Source organism: Saimiri boliviensis, chromosome 9 (assembly GCF_048565385.1).
Source record: "Saimiri boliviensis isolate mSaiBol1 chromosome 9, mSaiBol1.pri, whole genome shotgun sequence".
Lineage (NCBI taxonomy): Eukaryota > Metazoa > Chordata > Mammalia > Primates > Cebidae > Saimiri > Saimiri boliviensis.
Genome location: NC_133457.1, coordinates 115,093,644 through 115,117,709, shown reverse-complemented (window position 1 = coordinate 115,117,709; position 24,066 = coordinate 115,093,644). Strand labels below are relative to the sequence as shown.

At 48.3% G+C, this 24,066-nt stretch overlaps 1 protein-coding gene across 2 annotated transcripts in view; it reads left to right on the top strand.

Moving 5' to 3' along the window:
- ATP9A (ATPase phospholipid transporting 9A (putative)) overlaps positions 1–24,066 on the top strand; it is a 168,654-nt gene that overhangs the window by 107,799 nt on the left and 36,789 nt on the right. For both annotated transcript variants that reach the window (XM_039479637.2, XM_074406664.1), the window contains exons 14-15: positions 2,205–2,417; positions 19,648–19,809. In XM_039479637.2, the coding sequence (XP_039335571.1) occupies positions 2,205–2,417; positions 19,648–19,809 (375 nt within the window). The remainder of the gene's footprint in view (positions 1–2,204; positions 2,418–19,647; positions 19,810–24,066) is intronic.

Here is a 24,066-nt window from a genome sequence, read left to right as displayed (position 1 = left end):
AGTAACACACAGGACGTTGCCCAAACGTGACTTCACTGGAAAGGGAAGTGGAGTGCCGTGAAGTGAGGGGCTCAGGGAGCGCCTCTTTGAGGAGGTAACGTTGAATTGAGACCTGAATGCTGAGACTGAGCAAGCCAGCGCTGCAGGGAGCTGGAGGATGGGGTCTCAGGCAGGGCGCACGGCCAGTGCAGCGGCCCTCAGGCAAGAAGCAGCTTGGCGGTGCCCAGAGAACTGAAAGGCCAGCGTGGCTGGAGCGGAGTGAACGAGGAGGAAAGTGGCATGAGGGACAGCTGGAGACGCAGGCAGGTGCTGCTCCGGTGGGAGGGAGTTTGGCTTGTGCTGAACCATGAGCTGTAGATTGTTAACAAGTGCCTTTTCTCCCCAGTGGTCTTAATTTTCATTATATTCTGAATCAGTAGAACCCTTTCTTCAAAGGAAGCCTGGGCAGGGGCCAGGCGTGGTGGCTCACACCTGTAATCCCAGCGCTTTGGGAGGCCCAGGCGGGTGGATCACTTGAGATCAGGCGTTCGAGACCAGCCTGAACAGTGTGGTGAAACCCTGTCTCTATGAAAAATAGAATTAGCTGGTCCTGGTGGTGCACGCCTGTAATCCCAGCTACCTGGGAGGCTGAGGCAGGAGAATCACTTGAACCTAGGAGGTGGAGGTTGCAGTAAGCTGAGATCACACCACTGCACTCCAGCCTGGGCAACAGAGTGAGACTCATGTCTCAAAAAAAAAAAAGGGGGAAGCCTCGGTGGCACCTCACGTGTGACACAGGAATGGAGTTGCAGGCTGCGTCTCCCACCCCGCTGCAGTTGGTGGTGCTAAGTGGGTTTTCTTGGGTTTCCTGGGGCTTGGTGTGGAGCATGGGTTGAAAACCACCTCTGGTTCACTCCTCTCATTGACAGGAAACAGGCTTAGAGAACAGACATCACTTGCTGCAGGTCTCCCAGCTTCTTCCCGCCCATCCAAGAATAAGGCTCAACTTTGGGAACCTTCAGTGCTGTCTTTACCATGTTGCTCAAAACCGTTTTTCCAAGACTTCCCCATTCCTGGCCCTTCAGAGGCTGAGCCGTGTTGACAGGTATATAGGAAGGGATGGAGGAGACCAGGGTGTACCACGGAGCTGCCTCTCAGGCAAGAGCTGGGGTCTAAAGTCAGCCTGCAAGGCAAAACTCGAGCACAGTTACCACTACTCCTGAATGTCTAGCTTCAGTGGAGGGCCAGCTACCATTTGGCAGTGAGTCCCATCCAGCCAGGGTTTCTTCCAGCTGTTCCTGATACACCTTGCTGCACTGCCCTGGGTGTTGATGGTTGTTACTTGCCTAGGGTACTTGATCAGGTAGTTGCCTTCTGTTGTAAACTAAGAAGATCGTGAGCTTAAAGTGGTTCTAAGCCGAGGATGATTTTGGTCTCCATTGGACATTTGGTGACGTCTCTTGTCACAGCTGAGAGAATGCTGCTGGCATCCAGTGGATCTGGAGAACAGGGGTGCTGGTGGACACCTCATGATGCCCCCCAGCAAAGGAGTACCCACTTGGGGAAGCCCTGTTCCGTAATACCAGGATCCCTTTCAGTGTGGTGGGGTCTTTGTTCTGTCAAAAGCCCCTGACACCACCCCAGGGAAGATAGGTTCACTCAGTCTGCAGGTAGAATCATCCTCGTTCGTTACATTATAATTGTTTCCTCTGTTTATTTATTTATTTTTGATATGGCGTTTCACTCTTGTTGTCCAAGCTGGAGTGCAATGGTACAATCTCAGTTCACTGCAACCTCCGCCCCCTGGATTCAAGTGATTCTCTTGCCTCAGCCTCCCAAGTAGCTGGGATTATAGGCATGCGCGACCACGACTGGCTAACTTTGTATTTTTTAGTAGAGATGGCGTTTCACCATGTTGGTCAGGCTGGTCTTGGAACTCTTGACCTTAGGTGATCCGCCCGCCTCGGCCTCCCAAAGTGCTGGGATTACAGGCATGAGCCACCATGCTCAGCCTCCTCTGTTTATTATTTATTTATTTGCCAAGTGTAAACGACAAACCGCGAACATTACATGTCATTTATTTGCAACATCCTTGTAGATACACCTAAGAGTTCCATGTGTGGGAAACGTAGAAAGAAAAGCAATAGCTGCATGGCTGCTCTTCCACACTCTCCAAATCATTCCCTCCTCTGGTCATCCTCCTTATTCATCTCTCCTTCCTATAGCAATCCCAGGACCCGCCGGCCCAGAAGGGCCCCACACTCACCACCAAGGTCCGACGGACCATGAGCAGCCGCGTGCACGAGGCTGTGAAGGCCATTGCACTCTGCCACAACGTGACTCCTGTGTATGAGTCCAACGGTGTGACTGACCAGGCTGAGGCCGAGAAGCAGTACGAAGACTCCTGCCGCGTGTACCAGGCATCCAGCCCTGATGAGGTAAGCCTGGGCAGGTGTGGCGGGCCATGGAGAGGCCCTGCTTGTTTTCTGTGTGCTGGAATTAGGGGTTTCCTGAGGAAGCAGTGTGTCAGGACAGACAGGAGCCAGGGTGGTGCCGTGGTGCAGGGCTTGCTGGGAGACATATTTTCAGATACAGGAAAGAACTGGTCTTCTACAAAGAATAGCCTTGGTAGCCGGGTGCGGTGGCTCAAGCCTGTAATCCCAGCACTTTGGGAGGCTGAGGCGGGTGGATCACGAGGTCAAGAGATCGAGACCATCCTGGTCAACATGGTGAAACCCCGTCTCTACTAAAAATACAAAAAAAAATTAGCTGGGCATGGTGGTGCGTGCCTGTAATCCCAGCTACTCAGGAGGCTGAGGCAGGAGAATTGCCTGAACCCAGGAGGCGGAGGTTGCGGTGAGCCGAGATCGCGCCATTGCACTCCAGCCTGGGTAACAAGAGTGAAACTCCGTCTCAAAAAAAAAAAAAGAATAGCCTTGGACTTGAGCTATAGCCTGAATTAGGAAAGTTAGAGGTTTTGTTTTGTAACTCAGAAGGCCAGCATAACAGGAGCACAAGGTCCTATTTAAACCACATACTTTAAAAAAGATGTAAATAATTAAGATCTTAAGATAAACTCCACATTCCATACAATCTACCCATTTAAAGTATAACTGTTTTTTTTTTTTGAGATACAGTCTCACTCTGTCACCCAGGCTGGAGTGCAGTGGTGTGATCTCGGCTCAGTGCAACCTCTGCCTCCAAGGTTCAAACAATTTTCCTGCCTTAGCCTCCCAAGTAACTGAGATTACAGGTGTCCACCACCACATCCAGCTAATTTTGTGTATTTTTAGTAGAGATGGGGTTTCACCATGTTGGCCAGGCTTGTCTCCCAACTCCTGACCCCAGGTGATCCACCCGCCTCGGCCTCCCAAAGTGCTGGGATTACAGGCGTGAGCCACCGCGCCCTGCCAGTATGGCTTCTTAGTACAGTTCGTATATTTTGGGATTTTTTTTTTTTTTGCAGCCATCATAGTAATCAAATTGAGAATATTTCTGTCACCCCAAAGGAAATTCTGTACCCACTTTGCTGTTGTGCCCCCTCCCTTCTTCATTCCTCCAGTCCTAAAGCACCCACTAATCTACCTTCTACCTCTATAGATTTGCATATTACAGACACTCCAAACAATGGGAACCATACAATAGGTGGCCTTTTGTGACTGGCCTCTCTTACTGAGTGTAATGTTTTCAAGATTCATCTGTGCATAGCCATGCATCAGCACTTCGTTCCTTTTAATAACTGAATAATAATCTGTTTCTGGATATATTACATTTTGTTTCTCCATTCATCAATTAATGTGTGTTTGGGTTTTTTATTTTTTTGTCTATTGTAGATAATGCTGCTATGAACAATTGTGTACAGGTATTGAGTGGGTGTACATTTCTAGTTCTCTTGGGTATATACCTTGGAGTGGGTTGGCAGAGTCATATAGGGACTCTGTAGTTCGCCTTTTGAGGAACCGTCTGACTGTTTTCCAAAAGTGGCTGCTCTGTTTTACGTGTCTACCAGCAAACCATGTGACGGCTTTCATTTCTTCACATCTTGGTCAGTACCTGCTACCGTTAGTCCTTTGGTTTCCAGATGTTCTAGTCAGCGTGGAACCTGTCTCACTGTGGTTTTGTTTTTTTTTTTTTTTTTTTTTTTTGAGACGGAGTTTCGCTCTTGTTACCCAGGCTGGAGTGCAATGGCGCGATCTTGGCTCACCGCAACCTCCGCCTCCTGGGTTCAGGCAATTCTCCTGCCTCAGCCTCCTGAGTAGCTGGGATTACAGGCACGCGCCACCACGCCCAGCTAATTTTTTGTATTTTTAGTAGAGACAGGGTTTCACCATGTTGACCAGGATGGTCTCGATCTCTTGACCTCGTGATCCACCCGCCTCGGCCTCCCAAAGTGCTGGGATTACAGGCTTGAGCCACCGCGCCCGGCCTCTCACTGGGGTTTTGATGTGTGTTTTCCCGACGGCGTCTGATATGGAGCGTCTTCGTGTGCTTCCTGGCCGTTTGTGTATCTTGTTTGGAAAAATGTCTGTCCGTATCCTTTACCCATTTTTGCTTGGTCTGCTGGTCTTTTTGTTGTTGAGGTGTTGCTTTTTTGTTGTTGGTATTTGAGATGGAAGCTTGCTCTGTTGCCCAGGCTGCAGTGTGGTGGTGCCATCTGCCCACCTCAGTCTCCTAGTAGTGCTGGGATTATAGGTGTGAGCCACAGCGCCTGGCCGCCTTTCAGTACCTTCCAATTTATCTTCTAAAACAGGAATTTTCCTATAGATATAGTTTTGTACCCTACTTTTTTCACTTACTATTTTATCATTTGTGTTTTCCCATCATCTTGAATATTGTTAAAAACATTCTTTAAGACTCCTCCTTCCAGTCTGCAGGGTGTTTGTGGAACAGCTCAGGCTATAAAACCCAGTTCATCCATGACTGTTGACATTTGAACCAGGCTTTTTTGGAGGGAGAAATGTTGCACCCCCGGCCAGCTTCCGAGATGGGAATTGTGTGCAGAGAGAGAGGGGGTGGGGGTCGATTTGGGTGATCAGGTAGGGGGTCGGTTTGGGTGATTGGGTGGGGGTCGATTTGGGTGATCGGGTGGGGTTCAGTTTGGGTGATGGGGTAGGGGTTGGTTTGGGTGATGGAGTTGGGGGTCGGTTTGGGTGATTGGGTGGGGGTCGGTTTTGGTGATCGGGTGGGGGTCGGTTTTGGTGATAGGGCGGGGGTTGGTTTGGGTGATCGGGTGGGGGTTGGTTTGGGTGATCATCCTGCTCTGCTTGGACTTGTGCCATGTAACGGACAATTTCAGGTTTATCATCATTTCTTCTTTCTGTGGCTTGACAGGTTTAGTCTGTTGGATGATGGTTTTCCCTTTGGGAATGGTGCTATGGAACACCAGTGTCAGAGAGGGCCATATTTTTGGTAGCTATGCACTGGGAACCAGTAACCTGTGGGTATTTGATGGAATTCAAATTTATTTTATTTTATTTGAGCTTCTAACCTCAAGTGATCTGCCCACTTAAGCCTCCGAAGGTGTTGGGACTACAGCTGTGAACCACCATGCCTGGCCCTTTTTGTTTTGAGACAGAGTCTGGCTCTGTTGCCCAGGCTGGAGTGCAGTGGTGTGATCTTGGCTCACTGCAACATCCACTTCCCGGGTTCAAGTGATTCTCCTGCCTCAGCCTCCCAAGTAGCTGGGATTACAGACATGCACCACCATGCCTGGCTAATTTTTGTATTTTTTAGTACAGACGAGGTTTCTCCATGTTGGCCAGTCTGGTCGTGAACTCCTAACATCAAGTGATTTGCCTGCCTCAGCCTCCCAAAGTGCTGGGGTTACAGGAATGAACCACTGCACCTGGTGGGATTCAAATTTGAGCAAGTTCCAGATGCTGGCCGTCCGAGAAGCAAGTCCTTCCTGACGCCCCTGATATTCACGTTGCCATCTCTGGAGGTTCTCATGCCTGTCACCCACTCCTCTGTTTCCATTGGACTTCAGTGTATTTTTCTTAGGGCTGTGCAAAGATTTTTCCATGAGGGTAAGTCTTTCATGGATTGCTTTGTGCTTCTCGGCTCCTTTTTCTCAAAGTGAATGGTGCTTTATCTCTTCTGTGCATGAACTGCACTTGGATTCAGATTTGTCTTGTTTTTCTAAGATTCTGAATCATGATTGAGGAAAAAAACTACTTTCTTTTGGCCTTTGGTGTCTTCACTACTTTCTTTTGGCCTTTGGTGTCTTCAGAGACCAGTGTTACCTTTTTACTGTTTTTTTTTTTTTTTTTTTTTTTTTTACAACTTTATTATTTTGTATTGCATAGTTATTTTATGTCTATGGTAGAACACCTGAATGCCTTGATTAGAAAAGTGAAAAGTAACCCACAATCTTACTAACTAAAGGTGTAGTCACTGTTACTGTCTTCCTGATCAGCTTTCGAAACTACTTAAGAGGCTGCCTCGTGCCAAACACAGAGGTTTATATAAATGCCTTATGAGGCTTGAAGGAGGCTAAATCTAGTTCAAGTAAAATCTTTCGGAATGCTATGCTGTTTCCAGGTCCTTGTAGGATTCCACATAGACTTGGCTGGCTCTAGAATTGTGCCTTTGAAATTCAGTATCAGTAAAACATTGCTAGCCTAGGCAAGGTGGTTCATGGAATACATATAGAAACCAGTATGGGTTTTCCTTGGGAGCTGCTGGAGTGATTTCTATCAGTTGGCGTAGGGTTCGTTTCCTGTAACAGAAAGCAGGATTTCCTAAATTTGTTTCCTGTGCACATTCCACTTTGGGAACCTTGAAGTGTCTTTATTCAGCTATCAATTATAGCCTGGGGCGTGGGCCCTCCCTGCCATCATACAGTAACTCACGGGGGAAACGAAATAGATGCAGTCGGACCAGGAGAAGCCCTGCTCAGATGCTGGAGCCAGCAGGCCTCAGCCCTGACAGCATCCCACCACTTCCAAAATGTTCCATAGCATCGGGGGTTGGGGTGCGGGGAGTGGGGATAGGGGCCCTGGTGATGTTGCGACTTTCCAAGCCTTGGTTTCTTGGTGTGAGCCAGGAGGTGCTGCCCGTAGGCAGCTAGGATCGGTTCTGTCCACAACTCATTCATTTATCCTTTCCATGAATTCTTTCATATTTAAAAAAACTTTTCTTTTTGGCCAGGCACTTTTGAGACAGAGTGTTGTTCTGTTGGCCAGGCTGGAGTACAGTGGCGTGATCTTGGCTCACTGCACCCTCCGCCTCCTGGGTTCAAACCATCCTTGTGCCTCCGCCTCCCGGGTAGCTGGGACTACAGGTACCTGCCACCACGCTTGACTAATTTTTGTATTTTTAGTAGAGACGAGGTTTCACCATGTTGGCCAGGCTGGTCTCGAACTCCTAAACTCAAATGATCCACCCAACTCAGCCTCCCAAAGTGCTGGGATTACAAGCTTGAGCCTCTGTGCTCTGCCAAAAACTTTTTAAAGGTTTTAAAATCACAAGTACTAATGTCCTCATGACAGAAAAGGGAGAAATTATAGAATCAAAAAGATAAAAATAACCTGTGATTCTTAGCACGTAGTGATAACTACTGTTTATGTTCTGGTACAGATTTGCTCACACCCCTTCTAAATGTATGCATACTTAAATACATATTTTTGTTTTATGCATATTTATACAAAATATGCACATTTAAATTTATATAATATATATTTACATATTATAATATGTGTTATGTAAATAAATGTTACGCAAACAGATATATATAGGCTGGGCACGGTGTCTCACGCCTGTAATCCCAGCACTCTGGGAGGCTGAGGAGGGTGGTTCACAAGGTCAGGAGTTCAAGACCAGCCTGGCCAAGATGGTGAAACCCCATCTCTACTAAAAAAAACAGAAAAATTAGCCGGATATGGTAGCAGGAGCCTGTAATCCTAGCTACTCGGGAGGCTGAGGCAGGAGCATCGCTTGAACCTGGGCAGCAGAGAAGCCAAGATTGCACCATTGCACTCCTGCCTGAGTAGTAGAGTGAGACTCTCTCTCTCAAAAAAAGAGAAATATATATATATACACACACACACATACACATACACACATATATATTAAATAAATATATATCAATATATTATGTCAATAATTATGAATAAATATATTAAACATATTATCTCAATATTTATATATAAATATTGACATCCCATAGGCTGGGGTTTCGCTGGAGATATCTGTTTTTAGATTCTACACAGAGAGTGTTCCTAATATATTTATATATAAGTATTGACATATTGATAATATAAATATATTAAATATTGACTCTCTCTCTCTCTCTCTCTCTATATATATATATATATATATATAGAGAGAGAGAGAGAGAGAGAGAGAGAGAGAAGGAGAGAGATGAGTAGTACACAATCATACTGTAGTATATATCATTGAACAGAAAGGAAGGTGAATAACATCCTTTAGAAAGTTGTATGGCTTTCCGGGATTGTACCACTGCATTCTGGGCCTGGGCAACAGAGTGAGACTATCTCAAAAAAATAAAGTAACTAACTTTTTTTTTTTTTTTGAGACGGAGTTTCGCTCTTGTTACCCAGGCTGGAGTGCAATGGCGCGATCTCGGCTCACCGCAACCTCCGCCTCCTGGGTTCAGGCAATTCTCCTGCCTCAGCCTCCTGAGTAGCTGGGATTACAGGCACGCGCCACCACGCCCAGCTAGTTTTTTGTATTTTTCGTAGAGACGGGGTTTCACTATGTTGACCAGGATGGTCTTGATCTCTCGACCTCGTGATCTACCCGCCTCGGCCTCCCAAAGTGCTGGGATTACAGGCTTGAGCCACCGCGCCCGGTGTAACTAACTCATTTGACTTTCAAACTTCTGTAGAACTTAGGCATGTGTGGAAGTATATGTGTATGTGTGTGTGTATGGACGTGTGTGTACGTGTGATGTTTGCACGCGTGCTCTGTGTGTGTGTACATGGATGCACATGTGTGCACATGGATGCATGTGTGTGCACATAGATGCACGTGTGTGTGAATGAATGAAAGCTGCTTTCTGTATTTGGCCCTGCCTTGAATAGCTGAATAATTCCAGAGCAGTGAGTCGCCAGTTCTAGGTAACATGCAGTGTCAGCGTGGCTAGCACATCCTCATGGCATGGAGTCAGAAGTCCATCTCTCTCCCACCCCGACTTCCCTTCTTCCAGGTCCCTTCCTCTGAGGCACCACTGTTACTAATATCTAAGTATCCTTGCAGAGATAATTATTTGCATGTATTAGAATTACCCTCACCCTTTATTAAAGTATTTTAAAAAATTTTAAAGCACAACTGTAAATTACAGATGCAGCTTTGCACCTTGCTTTTAGTAGCTCAGTTTTTACGAGTGTGCCTGGACCTGGAGTATCACTGCACTGTGACCTCAGCAGAGGGCTGAGTTTTACCGAAACATTTGCTGTGGGTTCCTGAAGCCTCCTGATGGCATAAACGCGTGTCTGTGTTTCAAGACCCTGTCTACTAACTTTCATGAAAGGTGAGGGCATCACATTGGCCTTCCCTGCTTCTGCAGTGCAGTTGCTGGCTATGTTTAACGTGTAACTTTCAATTTAATCAAATTCAATCAACTGTGTGATTTTTTTTTTTTTTTTGAGGCAGAGTCTCACTCTGTCACCCAGGCTGGAGTGCAGTGGTGCAATCTTAGCTCACTGCAACCTCCGCCTTCCAGGTTCAAGCAAGCGATTCTCTTGCCTCACCTCCCTAGTAGCTGGGACTACAGGTGCCCACCACCATGCCTGGCTGATTTTGTATTTTTAGTAGAGATGAGGTTTCACCATGTTGGCCAGGCTGGTCTTGAACTCCTGACCTCAAGTGATCTGCCTGTCTTGGCCTCCCACAGTGCTAGAATTACAGGCATGAGCCACCATACCCGGCCTAGCTGTGTGATTTTAAGCAAATCATTGCTGCACCTCAGCCCCCTCAAAGGTAAAGACGGGTTAGGGTCATTGACCTCACAGGTCCTTGTGAAAGATGAGTAGTAATGGTGACAACAGTGGTACTGACAGCTGTGAGGAATGACCACCTATTGAATATCTGCTCTGTGCCAGGTCCTGGCCTGTGAGCCTCTCTCATGATATAATTACAACGATTATGCCCATTTTGCAGATGAAGTGTAAGTTGGCTAAGGAAAGTTCCCACAGTCGTATAGCTCGCAAGATGAAAACCAGACGGCTCATGCCTGGAGTCTGGACTTGCAGCCCTCAATCCCACTTTCCTACCCATGGGATGATGGCTTGAAAGTGCTTTGTAAACTCCCGAAGTGCTGCAGAGAGTGAAGATACCTGTGTTTGGGAGACTCAGGGCTGATACCGGATGAAATTCCGCAGGCTCTGGTTATTTTTAGCCACTCTAGTGCCTTGGGTACCCTGTTTGGAGGTGATGTTCAGACACCATGCATCTCCCAAGTACAGTGGAGGTTTGTTTGTTTGTTTGTTTGTTTTGATCCCTTTTTTTCTTATCGGGGGAAGCTTCCAAGCTTGGTGAAAGTAAATCTATTTTGAGGCCGGGTGTGGTGGCTCACGCCTGTAACCCCAGCACTTCTAGAGGCTGAGGCCCGTGGTCACAAGTTCAAGACCAGCCCGGCCAACATGGTGAAACCCTGTCTCTACCGAAAGTGCAAAAATTAGCCAGACATGGTGGCGGGCACCTATAATCCCAGCTACTCGGGAGGCTGAGGCAGAGAATTGCTTGAACCCCAGAGGTGGAGGCTGCAGTGAGCCTAGGTCGTGCCTCTGCACTCCAGCCTGGGCAACAGAGTGAGACTCCACCTCAAAAAAAAAAAAAAAAAGAAAAGAAAAGAAGTCTTTTTCTATCAGACCCTGGCAACTTACCTTCTGAGTATCTTGCCTTTACCACTCATTAGGTTTCATGCCTTAGAAAGGAAAATTAAAATGAGCGTGTTTCACTCAACAACTTCCAGCTCCATCCATGTTGCTGCAAGTGACAGAATTTCTTTCTTATTTAGTGTGTTTTGCTCATTTATTTATTTTTATGATGGGATCTTGCTGTGTTGCCCAGGCCGGAATATAGTGGTACAGTCTTGGCTCACTGCAGCCTTGACCTCCTGGCCTGAAATGATCCTTCTGCCTCAGCCTCCCAATTAGCCAGGATGAGAGGTGCACGCCACTACACCTGGATAATTTTTCTATTTTACTGTAGTGGTGGGGTCTTGCTGTGTTGCCCAGGCCAATCTCAAACTCTGGAACTCAAGCAATTGTCCTGCCTCAGCCTCCCAGAGTGCTGGGATGATAGGCATAAGCCACTGCACGGGGCCAATAAGAGGATTTTTAATGTCTACACTACCTTCTTCTGCCTACGTACACCACAGAGTATTTGTTCTCTCTCCCAAGCTTACCCTTTAGGAGCTTTCCCGCTTTTGGCTACCGTAAATCATGCCACGACGCGTTTCCTTCCATATTAATTCTCTCCGCACATCTCTGAGCACGTGTGTAGAAGGTCCCCGTTGTCTCCTTTAGTGTCGTCTTCACCGTGTTGCTGAACGTGAGTGTAAAAACTGCCGGGAGCTCCAGTACGTGGCGTCGGGGCGGGCAGGCAACCTCGCGGTCCTTTGGCGGCTCTGAGGTTGGATGGTTGGTTTTTCGTGGACACGTTCTCGGTGAACATAAAACCTGTGCAGTTGCCCTCAATGCGTGGGCACAGCCTGAGCCTCAGCCTCAGGCCCAGACAAGGACGGCATTCAGACGTGTACACGAATGAGCTCAGAGTGCGAAGCAGAAAGATTTAGGAGGGTGTTGGAGTTTTACCGTCACATTGCCTGGCCCTCGGACCCAAGGGGTGAGGCCAGAGAACAGAGGTCGGGAACTGAAGGGGAACTCCTCCGTCAGGGTTACTGATTAACCATGAAGTGGGGTCTCAAAACAGGATTGTGGTTGTTCAGAAGGAGACAGTGGGGGCGGTTTGAGCAGGGCTGGATGGTGCGTCAGGGACGCTGCAGGAAACTGTCAGACGTGCCTCCCTCACTGTTAGCTTATCCATGGGCTGTAGAGGCAAGAGCTCTGTCCACCCGCCTCGGCTTCCCAGAGTGCTGGGAATACAGGCGTGAGCCACTGTGCCTGGCCTCTTTCTTCTTAAATATTATTTTTTATCAGAGTCAAGTGATAGGAAGTTCAATTTCAAGTACAGGACATTTGGATCAAGATGTGGTCATTCATTAATTGGAGACGGAGTCTTGCTCTGTCACCTAGGCTGGAGTGCAGTGGTGCAATCTCAGCTCACTGTAACCTCCGCCTCCCAGGTTCACGCAATTCTGCTGCCTCAGCCTCCTGAGTTGCTGGGATTACAGGCACCTGTCACCATTCCTGGCTAACTTTTGTATTTTTAGTAGAGACAGGGCTTCACCATGTTGGCCAGGCTGGTCTTGAACTCTAGACCTCAGGTGATTCGCCCGCCTCAGCCTTCCAAAGTGCTGGGATTACAGGCATGAGCCACTGTGCCTGGCAAGAAGTGACCTTTTATACGACTGTCTCTTCTGCTGATTCGTAGAAGACTGTGTTTTGTTTGATGCTGCGTTTAAAAAAAATTGAAGCAGTATTTAAAGATCACTTGATTTTATGCAGAATTAGCTTTTCTCGAGAAATATCTGCTCTGGAAATAGTGGCCCAACTTCTACCTGGCAGTGGTTGGCCAAGCCGGGCAGCTGCTGCCTCAGTTTACTCCTGGCCCTCACATGGCCCTGCCCTGCTCCTGTCTGCCACTCTCCCAACCCCTGTTGGTATTTGAACCTGTGACCACCAACTGGTACATTGCTGAATGTGTTTTCTTACTGAGTAAAGAAAACGGTGTGTCTGGCTGGATTTATAATTCTGAAAGGCTGGATTAGGGCTGACCAGTGGCTCTTTGTGAGCTTGGGTGTTTATCTTATTGAATGCCACCAAAGAACCCCTTTTATCAGATGTCACATTTTCTGTCTCGTATCATATGCGCTCTGATGATTAGTATGTATCCTGCTTTTGACAAGAATTCAAGGCTGCTGAGCGTGATCTGGCGTGTTTCCCAAGCACAGCATCCCAGGTACAAAGGGAAAACTTAAAAAACTTGTCACAGGTGGTTTATTGCTGACCAAGGAATGATGAAAAAACCCTTTCACGGTGGCTTCTGGCACGAGCTTCAGATGGCGTGTGAGGAAGGGAAAGGTGTGGGCTCTGCTGCTTTGATTTCTACTTTTTGTCCAAAGCAGAAAACACAGCAGGCTCCTGAGACAAGACCCCTTCCCGCCTTTTCTCTTTCAGCATTTTATCCAGTTCATGTCTAATGTATCTGTTCATTCATCGACCTTAATGAGGTTGCATTTTCTGCTGCTGCCTTGACCTGCAGTTATTGAGACTAACTCAGGCTGTTAACAGCAGGGAGACCCAAGCCCCTGAAATCCTGTCTCTGGTGTGATAAGGGGTGATTTCTTTGAACAGAAGCCCGGAATTGCCAGAATGTTAAGTAACCTTGCTGTATATCACTTTGTTTTGGAAGGGAATGCAGTTTATCTCAATTCACTCCCCAAATGTTTGTCTGGCCCACAATGGAGAGGTGTGAGTTGAGTTCCCCACTTCTAAACTGGTCTTGCCTGAGGAGGACTCGGGGGGATTTTATGTGTCCTGTAAGAAAGTAGCTTTAAATTAACACTGACTTACGTTAACGTGGAGGAGAGTGGAAGGTGAGAATGAGAGGCATCCTGCAGGGCTCATATCCTGTTGGAATCAGCTCCCAGAGACTGAGAAATTTCTTGTTTTGTTTTGTTTTTGAGATGGAGCCTTGCTCTGTCGCCCAGGCTGGAGTGCAGTGCCGCAATCTTGGCTCACTGCAACCTCTGCCTCCCGGATTCAAGTGATTCTCCTGTCTCAGCCTCCTGAGTAGCTGGGATTATGGGTGCCTGCCATCACTGCCTGGCTAATTTTTGTATCTTTAATAGAGATGGGGGTTTCACCATGTTGGCCAGGCTGGTCTTGAACTCCTGACCTCAGGGAGCCACCCGCCTTGGCTTCCCAGAGTGCTGGGATTACAGGTGTGAGCCACCTCACCAGGCCTCACAGAGGTTTTGATTCGGATGGTGGATCCCAGCAGTGGTGAAGGGCTGTGAGTATCGCTGTCACTGGCTGTTAAGCTCCACCGAGAGGTTTACTATGGAAGAAAGCAAGGTTAAAAGATGTTTACATACAGTTGTAATTCATCTTTCCTCAAAAGCGTTTGTCTTTGATCATTTCCGGTTATAGTTGTTCAGCGTTTTCCCCAGTATGGCCCTGCTTGGTGTGGAGCTGGGTATGCACGGCTAGCCGAGTTCTGCTGCCAAGCCCTGGAAGCTACTTCTGGTTCTGGAGTTACAGGTTCTTTCTTGATTGAAGTTAAAAGCAGGCTTTCCGGAATTAGTGTATCTCCTGGATGGTCAGTATCACAGACTTTTCACATCTTTTCAGGGCAATTAACGGGCAAAGTAATAGCTGCTCAAGAACAGGAGTAAAGAAATCACTTCCATAACTGTTTGAAAGCATCTGAAGAATAACTTTTTTTTACTTTGTTACTAAATGGGTATATATTGGAAGGGTATAAATTTAGTTGGGCTTTTTGGCTTGTACATAATTAGGTATTTGTAATATTTGAATTGTAGTGGGATATTTAGTTAATTAAAATTAAACATAAATGCATTTACATATTTAAAACATTTCAGTGGTATAGAAAGCTAGAATTAAAAGCTAGAAGTAATTCTCGCCATGTGTATCACTCTATAAACATTTTTACACGGCACCCAAGTTTTTTTACGTAGACAGATGGGATTTTTTTCCTTTTCTTTTCTTTTTCTTTTTTTTGAGGTGGAGTCTTGCTCTGTTGCCCAGCCTGGAGTGCAATGGTGCCATCTCAGCTGACTGCAGCCTCCGACTTTGGGGTTCAAGTGATTCTCCTGCCTCAGCCTCCCAAGTAGCTGGGATTACAGGCACCCACCATCATGCCCAACTAATGTTTGTATTTTTGTAGAGATGGGGTTTTACCATGTAGGCCAGGCTGGTGTTGAACTCCTGAACTCAGGTGATCCTCTTGCCTTGGCCTCCCAAAGTGCTGAGATTATAGGCATGAGCTATCACGCCAGCCAGGGTGATTTTATACACGTGAATCCTTACCGATTTGTTAATTTTAAACTTTGGAAGAAAATTGTTAGCAGACACAACAGGGCTGTATTGAAAGTTAGAGCATCTTAGTCTGTATGGCTTGCTGTATAACTAAATACCATCAGTTGAGTATCTTGTAAACAACAGAAGTTATTTCTCGTAGTTCTGGAGGCTGGGAGTCCTGTATCAGCATACTGGCAGATTTGGTGTCTGGTGAGGGCCTGCTTCCTGGCTCATAAAAGGCCCTCTTTTCACTGTGTTTGTCAAAGCAGGAGTGAGAGAGCTCTCTGGGGTCTGTTTTATAAAGGCACTTATCCACTCATGAGGAGCCCCACCCCATGACTTAATCACCTCTCAAAGGCCCATCTCCAACTGCTATCACATTGGGGATTAGGTTTCAACACACGAATTTTAGGGGACGTAAACATTGTGGGTAGCGCAGCCATTCAATTAAATAACTAAGTGAATGAGTTTTCAAAGACTTAGACTGGTAGCCAAAAACTGAAACTAAAAAACAAAGAGAAAAACCCACTACTTGATCTGTCCTTTCTTTGAAAGGTAGAGGTCAGTATGACAGTTTCTTCCACTGGTCAAAGCTCAAAGCTAGTGAGTGCTGGCTGACTCATTATGACTTGAATTCAAACAAGGTAGAACCTTGAAAAATAATTTCTCTCTAATGTAAATGTAGCTAATAGAAGCAGCGGAAACTGAATTCGGTAGCAGAGCGTGGTGGACAAAGGATGCCTAAAGATACATTTTCAGAGCTGGAGTGGAATGAGAGACGGTCATCTATTTCAAGGTCTTTTTCAGAGTCTTGTGGGGGCTGGGGGCTGGTGGCAGAGTGGGGACCAGAACCTCAGTTTTGAGCTCCAGCTTGATTGCCTTTTCAGGGTATAGCAGGTCAGCCAAGATGACGTCCAGGGGTTCCAGAGAGAGAAAGGACAGCGGGTGGAGAGCTGCATACCTTCACCTTGTGGCTTCTGTAGTGCTCTCTTGGTAAAAGGAACAGGAACTCAAGAGGAACCCCAGTTTTGTTTGTTTGTTTTGAGACAGAGTCTCACTGTCACCCAGGCTGGCGTGCAGTGGCACGGTCTCAGCTTACTGTAGCCTCTGCCTCCCAGGCTCACTCTGTCTTCCCATCTCAGCCTCTCAAGTAGCTGGGATTACAGGTGCATGCCACCATGCTTGGCCAATTTTTTTGTAGGGACGAGGTCTCCCTCCCAGGCTGCTCTTGAACTCTTGGGCTCAAACGATCCCCCACCTCAGCCTGCCAAAGTGCTGAGATTATAGGTGTGAGCAGTCGTGCCCTTCGGGAATCCAGATTAAACAGACATGCAAGAGGCAGCTGGGCTGCTAAAGTAGTCCCTGAAAATGGACTCTTTACCTTCCACCATCCTCAGTGAAAAAGCAATTATCATGAACTATTTCAGACCTGCGAAAAGTTAGCCCCACCCACCTCTGGGTTTAAAGATAACCAAATACTTCCAGTGGAGGTGATGCCCCCCGAGTACCCCTCTCCCCGTCACCTACGTGCAGCCCCTGTCAACAGCCTCCTAAAACCTACTTCCCCTTCTCCCTCTACAGATTAAGCTTTATGAGAAGAAAGTGGGAGGGCCTGCCTTTTCTTCTTTCTTGATTGTTTTTTGTAAACACTGTACCTTTGGACTTGGATGGGAACAGAGTGACAGCTTGTTTGGTATTGAAACTGGAAGCCCTCCGGTATTCCTTTCCTGTTGTTGCTGTACCAAATTACTGTGCATTTGTGTTTTTTTGTTTTGTTTTGTAGTGGAGTCACTCTGTCGCCCAGGCTGGAGTGCAGTGGTGTGATCTCAGCTCATTGCAACCTCCGCCTCCCAGGTTCAAGCAATTCTCCTGCGTCAGCCTCCCAAGTAGCTGGGATTACAGGTGCCTGCCTCCAAGCCTGGCTAATTTTTGTAATTTTAGTAGAGATGGGGTTTCACCATGTTGGCCAGGCTGGTCTCGAACTCCTGATCTCAAGCGATCCGCCCGCCTCGGCCTCCCGAAGTGCTGAGATTACAGGCGTGAGCCACTGCACCTGGCCAGCATCTATTTTAAAATGAAACAAATAGGTTTTTCTTACAGTTCTATAGATCATGGGTGAACACAGGGCGAGTGTCTCACCGAGACAGGATTGAGGTTGCTCGAGCACCGTTGCCGCGTTGTTGCTGAGTCTTTAGGGGAGAATCTGTTGCCTTTTCCAGCCCCTAGACACTGCCCGCATTCTTTGATATTATGGCCCCTTCCTTCATCCTCAAAGTCCGCATCACCACATCTCTCCAGCCCTTCTTCTGTTCGTGAGCCTCTTTGGTCACAACCAGGAGTGGGTCCCTTTTGAGGACTCATGTGACTCACTGGGCCCACCTGGGTGGTCTGGGATAAGCTCCCCATTTTAAAGTGCTTACACCGAATACCATCTGCTGAGTTCCTTTCGCCGTTTCGGGTAACATTCTCGGGTTCTGGGGATTAGGACACGGGCCTCTTTGGGAGCCATTGTTCTGCCTGCCACACCTCCCGTCAACTTTTTTTTTAAGACGAGGTCTCGCTCTGTCACCAGGCTGGAGTGCAGTGATGTGATCTTGGCTCACGGCGGCCTCCACTGCCTCCCAGTTTCAAGTGATTCTCTGGCCTCAGCTTTCCGAGTGACTGGGACTACAGGCATGCACCACCACGCCCAGCTAATTTTTGTATTTTTTAAAAGTAGAGATGGGCTTTTACCATGTTGGCCAGAATGGTCTTGATTTCTTGACCTTGTGATCCACCCACCTTGGCCTCCCAAAGTGCTGGGATTGCAGGTGTGAGCCACCGTGCCCGGCCCACCTGTCAACTTTGTAATGGGTGATAGTGTGTTGGGGTGGCCTCCCACTCAGGATGTGCCCATGTACATGCACCCTAACTTAGGCCCTTGTGATTCGAGAAGGGACATCTGATGAACTGGGATGGCACTGTCCCTTGGGCCTCTTACTGATGTCAGCTAGACCTGGGACCAGATCCTGTCCCAGCCTGTCGCAGCTGCCAGCCGAGAGCAGCTTACCGAGCCCCTGCTATTCTGGGAGTAAGCACGATGAGCCTGTCATCTAGCTCAGCGGGCACATGCAGGCCCTTCACACTGTTTGCACCCCCCCAGCCCACCAAGACCACCCTCCTGTGGCTGCAGGGATGAAGGGCAAGCAGGGGCGGGGTCCCCGGCTCCTCCCTGCTTCTCCTTTCCCCGTCCTGTTTCATTTTTTTTTTTTTTTGAGACGGAGTTTCTCTCTTGTTACCCAGGCTGGAGTGCAATGGCACGATCTCGGCTCACCGCAACCTCCGCCTCCTGGGTTCAGGCAATTCTCCTGCCTCAGCCTCCTGAGTAGCTGAGATTACAAGCACGTGCCACCATGCCCAGCTAATTTTTTGTGTTTTTAGTAGAGACGGGGTTTCACTATGTTGACCAGGATGGTCTCGATCTCTTGACCTCGTGATCCACCTGCCTCGGCCTCCCAAAGTGCTGGGATTACAGGCTTGAGCCACCGCGCCCAGCCTTATTTTTATTCCTGGAGACCCTGTGCTAGCTCCATCTGCAGACATGTTTTATTTTCTTCATGAGCTTTTAGACCCTGAGAATTAGTTGCTTACATTTATTTTGTCATATTTTTTTGAGACAGGGTCTTACTGTGCTGTCCAGGTGGGAGTACTGTGGCGCTGTCACGGCAGCCTGCAGCCTCTACCTCCCAGGATCAAGCGATCCTCCCACCTCAACCTCTTGAGCAATTGGGACTACAGGCGTGCACCACCCCACCCTCATAATTGTTACTATTTTTTGAGATGCAGTCTCACTCTGTCACCCAGGCTGGAGTGTGGTGGCATGACGATCTCTACTCACTGCAACCTCTACCTTCCAGGTTCAAGCAGTTCTCCTGCATCAGCCTTCTGAGTAGCTGGGATTGCAGGAGCCCGCCACCACACCTGGCTAATTTTTGTATTTTTAGTAGAGATGGGTTTTCACCACATTGGCCAGGCTGGTCTCAAACTGCTGACCTCGGGTGATCTGCCCACATCAGCCTCCCAAAGTGCTGGGATTACAGGCGTGAGCCATCACCCTAATAATTAAAAAAAAAAAAAAAAAAAAGATTTTAGAGACAGGGTCTCCCTGTGTTACCTAGGCGTCTCTCAAACTCCTGGACTCACGTGATCCTCCTGCCTCGGCTTCCCCCAGTGCTGGGATTATAGGCCTAAGGCACTGTGCGGGCGGGGCCGCCAATCACTCTTAACCCTGTGCCGCTCCTTCCACCGTGCCTCTGGTGTGCAGCCTGCTTGGAGCCTAGAAAAGATGAGTTGTGCCATACAGAAGGGCGGCTTTCAGCTCGCAGGCCCAGAGGAACAGACACTGTCACGGGCCAGCAGAGAGCACCGGGTACCCCCAAGGGCAGTGACTACTGTGATTCCCCTGTCTCCGAGCCCCTTCCACCTTTCTGTTCATGGCACAGCCTGCGAACCCAGATTCTCTGCTGTGCGCCTGACCCTCAACCTGTGTTACGTTTAGGTGGCCCTGGTACAGTGGACCGAAAGTGTGGGCTTAACCCTGGTGGGCCGGGACCAGTCTTCCATGCAGCTGAGGACCCCTGGCGACCAGATCCTGAACTTCACCATTCTACAGATCTTCCCTTTCACCTACGAAAGCAAGCGCATGGGCATCATCGTGCGGGTGAGTTGTCTTTTATTCATGGCCTGAAGTGGTGAAAAACCCCAGGCGTACTGCGTGTGTCCCTGTGGCTTGACACTCTTTCTGACCTTCTTTACTGTGGTGTCTGTCACCCAGACTAACGAGGGAATATAATTTCCTAAGCAGAAAGGAAATGAGTTCCTTGATTGGACACACTCCATAACTCTGATCCGCTTATGGTGTCCCCGGTTCCGGAGTGAAAGTTAAAGAGAACACTTATTGGGGATTTCTTGGTAGTACATCTCTCATTCTCTGTTGTTTAATATTAAGTACGTATTTTTTAAATTGTGGTGAAGTCACATAATAGAATCATTTTAAAGTGAGAAATTCATTGGTGTTTAGTACATTCTCAGGGTTGTGCAGCCACCACCACGCCCCTCTTGTTTCAAAACATTTCATCACTCCAAGAGAAAACCTTGTGACCGGGCTTGGTGGCTCACACCTGTAATCCCCCAGCACTTTGGGAGGCTGAGATGGACGGATCACCTGAGGTCAGGAGTTCCAGACCAGCCTGGCCAACATGGCAAAACCGCAGCTCTACTGTAATACAAAAATTGGCCATGCGTGGTGGCACATGCTTGGAATCCCAGCTACTTGGGAGGCTGAGAATGCCTCCCAGCTCAAGCAATTCTCCTGCTTTGTCCTCCTGAGTAGCTGTAACTACCAGCATGCACCACCACACCCGTCTAATTTTTGTATTTTTAGTAGAGATGGGGTGTCATCATATTAACCACGCTGGTTTCAAACTCCTGACCTCAGGTGATCTGCCCTCCTTGGCCTCCCAAAGTGCTGGAATTACAGGTGTGAGCCACTGCCCCCAGCCTGCATCTCCAGCTCTGGTTACCAGATTTCACTGGCTTTTTCTCGAGTGTTTGTACTCATCTCTTTCCCACTATTCCTCCATGTCCTCACCAACAATTGATGGTGTCAGACGTTAAAAAATGTTCCCAGTCTGAAGAGTCTGTTTTTTTTTTTTTTTGAGACGGAGTTTCGCTCTTGTTACCCAGGCTGGAGTGCAATGGCGCGATCTTGGCTCACCGCAACCTCCGCCTCCTCGGTTCAGGAAATTCTCCTGCCTCAGCCTCCTGAGTAGCTGGGATTACAGGCACATGCCACCATGCCCAGCTAATTTTTTGTATTTTTAGTAGAGACGGGGTTTCACCATGTTGATGAGGATGGTCTCGATCTCTTGACCTTGTGATCCACCCGTCTCGGCCTCCCACAGTGCTGGGATTATAGGCCTGAGCCACCCCGCCCAGCCAAAGAGTCTGATTTGATATGTTTTTCTCTTTGTTCTTTTAAAACTTTTTAATTTTTAAATTCTTATTAAAATAATTTATTAATATTAAGAATCCTCCCACCTTAGCCTCCCGAGTAGCTAGGACGACAGGCTTGCGAAACCATGGCTAATTTTTTAATTTTTGTAGATACAGGGTTTTACTTTATTGCCCAGGCTGGTCTCAAACTCCTGGCCTCAAGTGATTCTCCTGCCTGGGACTCCCACAGTGCTGGAATTACAGGTGTGAGCCACCATGCCTGGCACATTTATTTATTTTTTGATACACAATTTCACTCTGTCACCCAGGCTGGAGTGCAGTGGTACCATCTCAGCTCACTGCAACGTCCGCCTCCTGAGTTCAAGCAGTTCTCCTGCCTCAGCCTCCCGAGTAGCTGGGATTACAGGCACATGCCATCATGCCCAGCTAATTTTTTGTATTATCAGTAGAGATGGGGTTTTGCCATGTTGGCCAGGCCGTTCTCGAACTCCTGACCTCAAGCCATCTGCCCACCTTGGCCTCCCAAAGTGCGGGTATTACCCAACCCAGGTAACATTTGAGTGGGGCTTATTGTGTGCCAGAGGCTGTTCTAAGTGATTCGCATAAAGTAACTCATTTAGTTCTTACCACTGTAACCACGTGAGGTAGGTGCCATTAAGACTGATGCTTGGCAGAGGAGAAAATGAAGGTGGAGAGAGGCTCAGAAACCTGTCCAGGTTCACACAGTTGGAACTGGTGGGGCTGGGACTCGCTCCAGGCTGCCTGGCTTCCAGCTCCTGGCCCTGTACCGCAGGACCTGGGGGTTAGGACTGGGGTGTAACAAGAGGGACATGGAAAAGCTCACAGGGGACCCACGGTAATGTCGGGGTAGGGTATTAAGTCCATATCGCTGCGTAACAGATCACCCACATCTAGTGGCTTGAAACAGCAGTGTGGTCATCCTTACCCAGTTACCCATGGTCACCTGTAGTCTAAAAATATGGAATGGAAAGTCCCGGAAAGAAACATTCATAGGTTTTAAATTGTGTGCCGTTGTGAGTAGTGTGATGAGTTTCATGCCACTCTGTCCCCCCGGGACATGAATCATCTCTGTGCAGTGTCCTCACGCCGTCCACCTGTCACTCAGGAGCCCTCAGGCTGTTAGGGTATTGCGGGGCTGTGTTCAAGCAAGCCTTATTTCACTTTGATTACAGCATAGTAGAATTGTTCTGTTTTGTTATAAGTTGTTGTTAATCTCTTACTGTGCCTAATTAATAAACTAAACTTTAGCTTAGGTAGATGTGTGTAGGAAAACGCATAGTGTATATGGGGATCAGTGTTATTCATGGTCTTAGGCACTGAGGTCTTTCTTACAGGGAAGTGCGTTCCCTTACTCCAGGGAATGTAGTCCCCTGGGGTAAAGAAGCTTCCCTGCCTTCTTTTCTTTTCTTTTTTTCTCTTTTCACTTCTTGCCTCTCCTCTCCTCCTTTTCTTCATTCACTTCCCCTTCCCCTTCCCCTCCCCCTCCCCTCCCTTTCTTCCTTCTCTTTCCTTCCCTTGCCCACCCCTCCCTCCCTCCCTCCCTCTCTTCCTCCCTCCCTCCCTTCCTTCCTCCCTCCCTTCCTTCCTCCCTCCCTTCCTTCCTCCCTTCCTTCCTTCCTTCCCTTCCTTCCTTCCTTCCTTCCCTTCCTTCCTCCCTTCCTTCCCTCCTTCCTTCCTTCCTTCCTTCCTCCCTTCCTTCCTTCCCTTCCTTCCTTCCTTCCTTCCTTCCTTCCTTCCTTCCTTCCTTCCTTCCTTCCCTCCCTTCCTTCCTTCCTTCCCTTCCTTCCCTCCCTTCCTTCCTTCCCTTCCTTCCTTCCTTCCTTCCTTCCTTCCTTCCCTTCCTTCCTTCCTTCTTCCTCCCTCCCTTCCTTCCTTCCTTCCCTTCCTTCCTTCCTTCCTTCCTTCCCTTCCTCCCTTCCTTCCCTTCCTTCCTTCCTTCCTTCCCTCCCTTCCTTCCTTCCTTCCTTCCCTTCCTTCCTTCCTTCCTTCCCTTCCTTCCCTCCTTCCTTCCCTCCTTCCTTCCTTCCTTCCTTCCTCCCTTCCTTCCCTTCCTTCCTTCCTTCCTTCCTTCCCTTCCTTCCTTCCTTCCTTCCCTTCCTTCCTTCCTTCCTTCCTTCCTTCCCTCCCTTCCTTCCTTCCTTCCCTTCCTTCCTTCCTTCCTTCCTTCCTTCCTTCCTTCCTTCCCTCCCTTCCTTCCTTCCCTTCCTTCCCTCCTTCCTTCCTTCCTTCCTCCCTTCCTTCCCTTCCTTCCTTCCTTCCTTCCTTCCTCCCTTCCTTCCTTCCCTTCCTTCCTTCCTTCCTTCCTTCCTCCCTTCCTTCCTTCCTTCCCTTCCTTCCTTCCTTCCTCCCTCCCTCCCTTCCTTCCTTCCTCCCTTCCTTCCTTCCTTCCCTTCCTTCCTTCCTTCCTTCCTTCCTCCCTCCCTTCCTTCCTTCCTTCCTTCCTTCCTTCCTTCCTTCCTTCCTTCCTTCCTTCCTTCCCTTCCTTCCCTTCCTTCCCTTCCTTCCTTCCTTCCTTCCTTCCTTCCTTCCCTTCCTTCCTTCCTTCCTTCCTTCCTTCCCTTCCTTCCTTCCTTCCCTTCCTTCCTTCCTTCCCTTCCTTCCTTCCTTCCCTTCCTTCCTTCCTTCCTTCCTTCCCTCCCTTCCTTCCTTCCTTCCCTTCCTTCCTTCCTTCCTCCCTTCCCTCCCTTCCTTCCTTCCTTCCTTCCTTCCTTCCCTTCCTTCCTTCCTTCCTTCCCTTCCTTCCTTCCTTCCTTCCTTCCCTCCCTTCCTTCCTTCCTTCCTTCCTTCCTTCCTTCCTTCCTTCCCTTCCTTCCTTCCTTCCCTTCCTTCCTTCCTTCCTTCCCTTCCTTCCTTCCTTCCTTCCTTCCTTCCTTCCCTTCCCTCCTTCCTTCCTTCCTTCCTTCCCTCCCTTCCTCCCTTCCTTCCTTCCTTTCTTCCTTTT